Below are 11,494 nucleotides of genomic sequence, written 5' to 3' on the forward strand. Positions count from 1 at the left end.
GTGAGTTGTTTCTGCATGTGTTATTTTTGGTTGAACTTAATCATCTTGGAAACAAAGTGATTGTAATTTAATAAATTTTTTCTCCATATTAGAAATAGCACGGACTGATGGAGGAATGTAGTGAAGAATGTCACAAAAAGTTTTAATTGCTTATCAGAAATTCCTGAAAGTGATGTGAAGTTATTGTTCATGTACATGCTATTTAAGTACACAAGTTAAACGTGACAAAGGTATTGCACTATTTTTTGTAAGAAGCACACAGATTGATGTGGCAAAGTAGTGACAAATGTCACAAAAAAAAGTTGTAATTGGTTAGCAGAAATTCCTGAAAGTGATGTGAAGTTAATGTGTATGTTATTTAAAATACGCAAGTTAATCTTGGCCTATTTTTTAATAATTTTGTTAGGGCAGGGAACGGGTGGGGCATTACAAATATTCTCGCTCATAAGTGGGGCATGACAGAAAAAGTTTGAGAACCACTGGCTTAGAAGATCATGGCCAGAAGAAGTTAGTGAAGATTGTTAGAACAAAGGTCTCCCAAATTTTCACAATCAGTTATGATTTGAAAATCCTCTAGCTAGCAGCAGATATAAAGGACTGATCAGATCTAATACCGTAGGGTTAGCCCCGGAAGCCAACAATAAGAACAGTTTTTTTGTATTACTAAAGCCAATATGAGGTTGAAATTTTACATATTAACTGTGAAATGTTTCAATTATACATAACTTACATATACAAATATGAATAAGTGCAGATCCACTCTACAGTCTGGAAATTCAGCAAAAATACTCCAGCTCCCAACTCGTCATAACTTTATAATGAATTGTTTTCAAACATTTGTTGCTCGACTAAGTTGCTGAATCCTTCGACCGTTTGGCTTTAGGTATTTTTTTGTTGTTGTAGTTTTTTGCACTCAAAAACGTTACCCTTACCCCACCATCGTCATAGTGGTGAGTAATAAATCTAGAATTTTAATTTTTCGTTGAACTATGCTTTAAGGTGCTGTCGAATATCCCAAACAGCAAACACTAGAGTACAACCGAGCTGAAGTCTCCCGCTGTACACAGTTTTGCACACTAATAAACAAAAACAGGCTGTTGAACTGGTTTTTGAAATATTTTGATTTAAGTACACCTGTATCATTAACCATAATTGTAAGTGTTGTGTTTAAATGTAGTGTTGTCTGTTTTTCACCAAAAATTTGATCACAAAGTTTATAATAAGGTTCTGCAGTCCACTTTCAGACTCAGGAACCAGGTTATGATGTCAAACTTCAGAAAAGTTTCTATTCTCTTAAAAAGTACGTGCAAAGTATTTTTGCCTTGGCTCCAATTTTTCATGCTCTGAATAAAATATTTTAAGGTCAGGATTCATTCATGACCCACGCAGACAAAGGGTGAATGTGCACACTCCAAACAGAAAGAACCCAACTGAATCGGGATTCAAAGTATCTTTGGCCCTGTTCAGACCTGGTATCAACATCTGTCTTGAGAGCTCCGAGCACAATTGGACAGCTTTAAGGGAAATTTTGGAATGTCAGAGGAGGTCATCTGAGCTGTCCTTCATTTGTCGCCTAGGACGCATGCATTCATTTTCAAACAATTTTAAGAATGTTGCCACATGTGTCCCAGACCTCCACTGAAGGTGGTCTAAGTGATCAGATCTCAGGATGTATTTGTGTTCGTTCAGACCTGAACTAAGAGCTGACTACGTGTGATCTTGTTTTGAGGGGACAGTTCTAACCACTACGCTGACATTATCTCTTCTCTTTCTGCTTAACAGTGTTGTGTCACTTAAACGATGGAGATACTGGGCGAGGAAGGAATGGAGTTGGAGGAATCAGCCACCACAGAAGCCCTTACAAACACAAGCATAGATGCTTTCACCAATGTCACAAACATTACATTTTTCCCATATTATCAGCACTCTCTCTATGTGGCTGCCAGCTACATTTTGGCGTACTTCTTCATCTTCCTGCTCTGCATGGTTGGGAACATCCTGGTTTGTCTGATTGTACTGAAAAACCGTCACATGCGCACGGTTACGAACCTCTTCATCCTCAACCTGGCTATCAGTGACCTGCTGGTGGGCATCTTCTGCATTCCTACAACACTGGTCGACAATCTCCTCACAGGTGAATACCCTTCCGTAGGTCATTATCTCTTCCATAGCACCATTCAGGCTCACCATTGAATATTAGGCTATGGCCGTGCAGTCAGCCCTGGTTACAGAATGGAGAAGGTGGTGAGTTGTGACAGTAAATGCAGCCCCTTGGCTCACTGCAGTCACCTTCAAACAGAGATGTTCCTGATGCCTGTATTACAACACACACAGCATCAGGCATCTGCACCACAGCGACACCTTTGTAAATGATTAACTTGAGAACACGTGTTAAGAGGTATAAATTGTGTTTCTCTCCCCTTTTGTTGAAGCAACACAACACTTCTCCTCTCCTCCTCTCATCCAGTGATAGCAGTTTATTGTTGAGTAGTTATCTGCTGCCTACAATAATTGTGTTGACCTGTTTGACACCAATACTATGCTGAATTCTAGTAACATACCTGACTTGCTTCTGTGTTTGTACAGTATGTGTGTAGAAAATAAACACCTGCCGTTATTTTGGGAAATCAAAACTGTATTGAATAACTAAAAATACAAAATGTGATATGTGATACAATTCAAAGAAGTGATCTTTACTGTTTTCAATCAACGTTTTTACATAGCATTGGCTATTACACAGTACTGGCTGTGTATTAGCTGGACTAAATCACAAAGCAGATCATCATAAATATCACAGAGTGTGTCAAGTTAACACTCAACTCTGATGGCAACACATTCTTTACATGGCTATAGCAGCATCCAATGTGAGCTACCTCATAGTCGACACAACAACGAAATACCTAAAGCCAAAGGGTCAAAGGATTCAGCCGCTCTCACAAATAATATTTTCCTAGATTTGGACACATGTAGGTGACAATACAGCCAAAGCTGACAAATTACAGTTTGGTTTTCTCAGTGTGGAACTGATGTATACATATATTCTAGGCAGTGAACATCTTATATAGCTGTAGTGGTTCAGTGGGCAGTCTATGTGCCAATACTAGAATCCCATTAACTATAAACTCAGTTTAAGGACAAGTCTGTTGATGCTGAAACATTTTCTGACTTTCAGCAAATCCCAATTAAATTAACATAAACAACATCTGCCCAAGACTTAACATGTTTGATGAATTAACTTGAACCAATTACAAAACAAATACATATAATCTTAGCACCATCTCCTAGCAACAAAATGCCGGCCTCAACAGGATAAAACGTATAACTCCTTCATGCACTGTGCAAATGCATGACTCATACCAAGCCATGTCAACCAACCTCCAGCAACTACGTTGCAGCCGCAGAACACAACCGTGGGGAGTGCGACCATCTCTGCTGGCAGCAGCAAAATAATTGCTTCACCTTTCCTACCAGCTCTCTAGCTATTGCTACTGTGTAAATTAAGTTGGCTCACTAACTGACTTCCTTGTCGAGCCAAGCAGCTCCTCCTACTGACTCTTCCACGTGCCAGGGAGGTTTGCCTGCTATTTGAGTTTTGGGGGTCTTGCTGCTGCTCTGCCTGTCTTAAGCCTCCCATGTAGGCACATGGAAGGATAACAAGGTTTGTTCTCTCTGTCTTAGCCTTTCAACGTATGCATGTGGAAAAGCTAAGACATAGTCATACCGACAAATGTAACTTATGCAGAAGAAAATTACGATGTCTTTGAAAGTGGTCTTGACTGAACTAAAGACGTCTCGAAGAGAATCCACCTGTGCCCGACTTGAGGTTACCAGCCACAAAACTACATTCTCTCAATTTACCTCAATAGATTGCTTCACTCACTTATAGATTTGTTGTCATTAACGTTACCACAGTTTAACATATCATCTTCCAACATCAGCCAAATTATCACCCTTCCTCTTCTGTAAATCCAGAAGTTTACTGTCAATTCATCAACGAATCTTGCAGTCTAAGCCTCACTACTCTAAATAAATGATTTACATGTGGGTTCTAAAGATCATGTTTTTGTTAACAACACAAACAATTCTGGCCTCAACACTTAATCTATTATGGAAGAACACTAATCATTTCACAGTATTATCAGAGGTGGAGGTTATCGTCCATTTCAATTACCTTCTTATAGAAAGGACCAAACGAGAGCCTGAGGACGCTGTCTGTCAGCAAGCTCCTGCGTCTCACGTTCAGAGATATGAATTCAATTAAATATGAAATACAAATTGATCGCTGAAAGGCCACAGATAAAGGACATAAAGGCTACATGCAGTTGAATTGTTTCTAATAATTGATAGAGCTGGAGGAGATTCTAACCACTAATGGTTTCAATGGCATGGTCACTGAAAAAATCCAAGTTTTATCAATTTATCATCTAGTTTTCTCCTCCTACGAATACAATACCACACATAACTTCCAGACAAAGAAGAGCGGACCAATTTTGAAAAGGAACTACCTCATAGGATAATGACATTTCTACAAGGCAACAGGATCTTTCACAAGGGCAGTGTTTACAGAGGGATAAGTGGATGGGATTGAAGGCTTTCAGTTTCTCTCCATTGATTTTGTTCCCTCCGTCGTTGTGAGAAACATATGGTTAGAGATGACCCAAACAAAAATACGGCACTCCATTACCATATAATGATGGTTGTTATATTGGAATACACAACATACAATCAAGAAAACAACAATGTTGTCTCAAAAGACAACACTTATTTATTTATGATTTTTATTTAAACTGTCGTCCCTGTTTATTTTTGTGTCTGTTTATTATCGTTGTGTCGTATATTAAATTATCATTAGACACATTCAGTCAAAAAAGAAAAAGAAATGTAGGATAAAATTGATAGAATAATTAAGTGGAGAGAGGATATTACTAAAATGGTGAGTTAACAGCTCAGAAATAGACTGAGATTAAAATCAGAGAATTAGATTATTGCTGTGTATGTTTGGATTCTGTGGAATATAGTGCTCGCAGAGATGGAGAGTGCAGCCGCTGAGGTCATGCAAGGAAAGAAGTCCATAAGAAAAGCTGGAAGGGGTAGAAATATTGATAAGACAACCCTCAAAAGATTCATTAAGATAAGAGAGAAAGGGGAAGTAAAATCAGTAGCCTGGGGTGCAATAGCTGAGGTAAAGAGAATATTCACAGATGAGATGGGGAGGAGCTTGCCAAACACTTGAAACAACTAGCTGACCAGTTCCATGGCCTTGCTCCAGTTAAGTGCCGTGAACTGGCATTTGAATACACAGAGAAAAACAATATCCCTGTCCCTGCCAATTGGACATAAAAACAATGTGCAGGTAAGCTAGGGTTTGCAAGAGATCACATGAATCATAATAATCATAAATCAATAAAAACAATCATATTTGCACCGCCCTTTGTCCTGAAGACAATCTGATCATTTCCATTGTTAAGAAACATCCAGAATTAAGGAAAAGTATTAACTTCACTGATATATCATTTTAGCTCGCCTAGAGGGGAGCAAATGTAAAAAATGTTTCACATTACCCCACTCTCCCCTATACAGTGTAAAGACCGGCAGAAATATATGATGTGTGAGAATATGTTAAGTGAATGGATTGCACATGAACCGTTGATATTGCACTGACAAATGAATATAGCACAGTGAATATTGCACAGTTGAGACTCAAAGTGTTAAAAGCACTGCACTAGTTCCTTAAATCAGTGGGGGGTATAGAACCTCTGAGACACTCTTATAAAAGTATCTCCAGATTTGGTAGTCTTTTGTACATGTAGTCTTTTGTACATGTAGTCTTTTGTACATGTAGTCTTTTGTACATGTAGTCTTTTGTACATGTCATGAATTCTAAAACATTTCTCTTGTGTTTTGTCCTCACATAATTAAGTAGACGTGAATGACTATGTCATATTATAGTAAGGGACATAATGTGTAAAGGGGAGGGGGGGTCCTAGAATATTTTATATAATGTAGGGGCTCCTTGTCTTTCTTGCAGATCATAAATCATACCTCATAATTAAACAGGCAGTGGCTTGTTTAATTAACTGTCGTTTTCTAACCACCACATTCACTATTATTATTTTTTGGGTTATTGTAGGTTATTGTAGTTATTTTTCCCGTGGCAACTCCTTGGGGAAATATTAGCTAAATGCTCTACTATGAGAGATGTGAAAGTCAATCAAAACAAAACAGAATTGGCCTGAGAAATGCTTATAGTGACTGTTATTTCACTGGATTAGCTTTCAGCCTGAGTACCGCTCTATTCAGCATTTGTCACTTTTTTTCAACAGGCTGGCCCTTTTCCAACACCATGTGCAAGATGAGTGGCTTTGTGCAGGGCGTGTCAGTGTCTGCATCAGTTTTTACCCTGGTGGCCATTGCTGTGGAGAGGTTAGTGAGTTCTCAGTCTGACATTTGACATCACTTCGAATTGTTGCTAAGCTGAAAGGCAATGCTTTTCTCATCCACGACAGGTTTCGCTGTATAGTGTACCCCCTACAACACAAGCCAACTGTACTTGTAGCCAAGGCAGCCATCATCTTTATCTGGGTATTGGCAGTGGGTATTATGTGTCCAGCTGCTATGGCACTGACTGTGGAGAAGTTTCCTTTCCACTACTTGGTGTACAATGACGACTTCAACCACACGCTCCCTGTGTACAGCTGCTATGAAAACTTTGACAACCCAAAGATGAGAAAGGTCTACACGGCAGTTCTGTTCGCTAACGTCTACCTGTTGCCCCTCACCGTCATCACCCTGATGTACACAAGCATCGGAGTCAAACTGTGTTCCTCCATGGTTGCAAACAGAGAGCCACAGCTTGACAATGCAGTCCAGGAGGGACGTAGAAGCGGTGGCCAGCCAATGATATCACAGAAAAAGATCAAGGTGATAAAGATGCTCACCCTGGTGGCGCTGCTGTTCATGCTGTCCTGGTTGCCCCTTTGGACCCTGATGATGATGACGGACTATGCAGGCTTGAACAGGGACCAGCTTGACATTCTGACCAGCTACATCTTCCCCTTCGCTCACTGGCTGGCTTTCTCCAACTCCTGCATCAACCCCATCATCTATGGCTACTACAATGAAAACTTTAGGAGAGGCTTCCAGGCCGTGTGCAAGTCCAGGCCCCTCTGTTGCATCATAGAGTGCCAGATTGGGAGGAGGGTCTCCAGGTTGGACAGGAAAGGAAGGTCTGGGCTGGCTGCCTGTGGTGGTACAGACTTCAGAGAGGACAATAGCAATCGCAACCACCTCGTGTTGGGGCCTAGAAATCGAGTCCATAATGACAACAAGGTGAATGACACAGCAGAGGTGAATAGGAGTGCAAAAGGGCAATGTGAGATGGTCCAGTCAGAGAGATGTCATTCAAATCAAGGATTAGAAATGGTACCTTTACCCATGAAAGGCAATAATGAAGAGTCCGAAAGGGTCAGTTCACAGGCAGTGACAGTGTATCATGCATGGGAACACTCACACCGCTAAACAAAAACAAAAGGCAACTATAAATTATGTGATTTCACTAGAAACGATGGCAACACATCACAATCGTAGCTCAAGGCAGTGCAACTTTAACGTGAACACTTATAATTGCCTATTCCCTTGCTTTGCCAATCTGGAACATCTTTAGTGGCTTCACGAGAGGTGCCACTCCGTCCATTAAGGTTACGGTCGTCTGGCCCAATATTTCTAAAGGTTAGCACAACACCTTATTTATAGGGTAACTTGGAGAGGATCTGTGTCTGAACCTTGTCCCCTCACTACTGGGGTTCCTCAAGGTTCTGTCCTTGGTCCTCTCCTCTTCTCTTTGTACACCAACTCCCTCGGCTCTGTCATTCACTCACACGGATTTTCCTACCATAGCTATGCCGATGACACCCAACTAATCCTGTCTTTTCCCCCGATCAGAAACACAGGTAGCAGCACAAATCACTGCCTGTCTGACCGACATCTCTCACCTGAAGATTAATCTTGACAAAACTGAACTACTTTTCCTTCCAGGGAAAGACTCTCCCATCCACGAACTGACTATTAACTTTGACAACTCCGTGTTAACCCCCACTCAGACGGCTAGGATCCTGGGCGTAACACTCGATAGCCAACTCTCCCTTACTGCCAACATTACTGCAACAACACGGTCCTGTAGATTTATGCTGTACAACATCAGGAGAATACGCCCCCTTCTCACTCAGAATGCGGTGCAGGTTCTGGTCCAGGCTCTGGTCATCTCACGCCTAGATTACTGTAACTCCCTCCTGGCAGGTCTACCTCCTACTGCCATCCGACCTTAGTAATGTATTACGGTTGAAGAGCGTTCATCCTCAGAATGCAGCAGCTTGACTGTTTTTTAACCAACCTAAATTCACTCACACTACTCCTCTCCTCCGCTCCCTTCACTGGTTACCAGTGGCTGCTCACATCCGGTTCAAAACACTAGTACTTGCGTACCATGCTGTGAACGGATCCGGTCCAGTCTACATCCAGGACATGGTCAAACGGTACACACAGTGTTTGCCGTCCTGGCTCCTAAATGGTGGAATGAGCTCCCCATTGACATCCGAACATCAGAAAATGTACACATTTTCCGCCGAAAACTAAAAACATACCTTTTCCGACTTTACCTTGAACAAAAACAAAAAAAAACAAAAAACTAGCAACTTTTGGAAACTAACACTTTAGTGGCACTTACTTATAGCACTTTGTAGTTTTGCTTTATTTTGAAGAAATTGTACTTTCTTGATTCTTGTCGTCCTTGGTAAGTACCCTCAGGGTTGAATGCACTTATTGTAAGTCGCTTTGGATAAAAGCGTCAGCTAAATGAAATGTAATGTAATGTAATATTCACCCTTATCACTGTCGGTTTTCAAGTACAGCTCAAAGAGGGCACTGAAATACAAGCCTCGTGAAACTCCGAAAATCCAACCCTTGACTTTACACGTTAGTATGTTAAAGCTAAGAGCTTCAAGTGCCAAGTTCAGTTAGAGAAAGTTACAAATCTGCAACTTATATGATTAACATAAATGAAGGCCCTCATTACTGCTCTCCAATACCTGCTAGCAAAATGAGTGAACAGGCCAAAGGAACATTTTTGAAGGTCAAACCATTGTTGGGTTTAACAAGTGTTCTACAATAATCCAGCCTATATTCAGGATGACTACTACAACATAAATGTACATTGCATCTTTCTCGCTATTTTTATTTATTTATTATATTTTATTTGCATCACATTTTACTGCGCCACAAGATGAATGGACCCTGGATGATCTTTGGAGGATTATTTACCATTTCCTTCAATTTGTTCAGCATACTACTAACATGGTGTGTGTTCATCTGTAGCACGAAGTTGCCAGTTCACACAACAAGATTTATTGCCCAGAGATTTGGAAGGACCTACAAAAGCCCAAGATCGGATGGGGTGAATGCAGTGGTGGCATGCGTCCTTACTTCTGGGTACTGCTTTTATTTTAAGTAGAAAAATTAATGTAAGCAGTAGGTAAAGTTTGAACCCTATGAAGAAACAAATGTATGTGTAGAATCATCAAATATTAAGTTATTTTAACAGTTATTACATTGTTAATGGCAAAATCAAAAGTGAATTACCAGGATTTGCAATTTCAATACTACAGAGCCCCTGAATTTTGTTTATCTTGTGCATACAAGCTATAATCTTTTGGGAACAAGTTATGACAAAAAATGTTAGTGTTTAAATCACTCAGATGCACACAGCCACCAGATTTGTACCATAGTGTGAAGAAAACATAGCTGAACTTATTATACAATCTAATGAAATTGTTCTTGCAGAGACACAAAATTATCCGGATTAATTTGCACCACATACTGAAGGACAAAAAGCTCAGCCGATGATAGGACTATGTTTCATTCATAATACTTGACCATAAACCATAACAATCATTACAAAATGCTCTCAGGCTTCTATAGATTCTATGAATGGTGACCTCATTCTGCAGTTATGAGTGCAACCAAAACATCCGTCTATAAACGTCTTTGTATATACATGATCTCACTTTATTCAGCCTTTCTCTTCATAACAAAAGGTTAATTGACCTGAACTATGTAGATGATAACACTTCACAGACAGGTAATCATTTCCAGCATGCTTGCTTTACCACTCTTGCAGCTACATTACAACTATCTACCTTCGTTACTATTGTACGGGTAGATTAGTAATGCAACAATCATATAGTTAATAATTCTATAGCAAAATAGTATTATAAAAACTGTGATATTATACGTCAAGCTTTTACTTAAAAATGTGTGCCTTCAAACAATAACACGTACATCCACAACATTGCAAATGGACAACCACAAAACTAATGGTCAAATACCTCAATATCCAGCAGTCTACACAATCAATACCCTCCTTGATGCAAATAAAATCACAGACACTTCAGTATTCAAGTTAGCCAGTGCGTAAATAAGATAAAGCCAGACTTAATTTATCAATCCAAAAGTGATGAGCTCAATACTCTCTCTTCATATTAAATCAAACAAAAAAACGTGACATTCAGTAATGTATTACGGTTGAAGAGCGTTCATCCTCAGGAGTTTGTCTTTGCAAAATCACCCAGTTTAGCTGCATGTTTCCAGCTGTAATGAATTCCCTATACTGGGCTTGATCAGCACTGTGAGTGTGCTCTGTAAACCAGACACACTGGCTTTTGAACTTTTACTTCATCAAAAAAAAAGTGTCCAGTGCTACTGTAAAGAGTCTTGACAAGTGATTCAGCACATACCCCTTGTTTCATTACATTTTCATTTAGCTGACGCTTTTATCCAAAGCGACTCACAATATCTGCATTCAACAATGAGGGTACATACCCACAACAACAAGAATCAAGCAAGTATCGTTTTCTTTGAGGAAAACAATTCTTGACAGCCACCAGTAAGGGTTTTCAACAATTACACTTTCACATGTAACAGCCACGTGTTTCTTTTCTTTAGCCTGTCCTGAATGTGAACTGACAGACATACAGCCAGAAGGGATCACCACAAAGAACACGTCAATCTAACCAAGTTATTTCTTTCGTCAAAAAAATACCGCCAGAATCTTTTTGAATTCATGACTAGTATCACTGGCTGGAGGTTCCCCAGCCCTGGTTTGAAAGTCTCCAGGAGGACGTTTACTATGTGCCATCAAGTGTTCAAAAGCTTCTCACTGTCTCACCTTCACCCAACTACTAGGTTGGTATAAATGTTGAATTGAACAGAAAGGCATTTGGTTGTGGAACTCTCACTGTGCCTACGCATGAAAGAAGTTTGTCCGTTTATATAAGAATAGACGGTGAGACATTCCAGCCTTAATAAGATTCTTCATTGTTGAAAGTTTTCTCAAGATTGTAAAATAATCACTGTAGAAATACAGTAAAACTCACAGATTTTGGAAATGTTAACAAATCAAGTAGTACTATTTAGTAGGTAAAACAATTTGCTTTCAGCATTA

General features: G+C 39.8%; 1 protein-coding gene across 1 annotated transcript; it reads left to right on the forward strand.

Annotated features, from left to right (window-relative positions):
- The first annotated feature begins 1,800 nt into the window (after nt 1-1,800).
- On the forward strand, nt 1,801-7,518 carry npffr1l2 (neuropeptide FF receptor 1 like 2). The gene is made up of 3 exons (XM_062381145.1): nt 1,801-2,134; nt 6,324-6,423; nt 6,507-7,518. Exons 1-3 carry the CDS (start codon nt 1,801-1,803, stop codon nt 7,516-7,518), a joined length of 1,446 nt encoding a protein of 481 aa, XP_062237129.1.
- Nucleotides 7,519-11,494: the final 3,976 nt, after the last annotated feature.

Source organism: Platichthys flesus, chromosome 3 (genome assembly GCF_949316205.1).
Source record: "Platichthys flesus chromosome 3, fPlaFle2.1, whole genome shotgun sequence".
In the NCBI taxonomy this organism is placed as follows: domain Eukaryota; kingdom Metazoa; phylum Chordata; class Actinopteri; order Pleuronectiformes; family Pleuronectidae; genus Platichthys; species Platichthys flesus.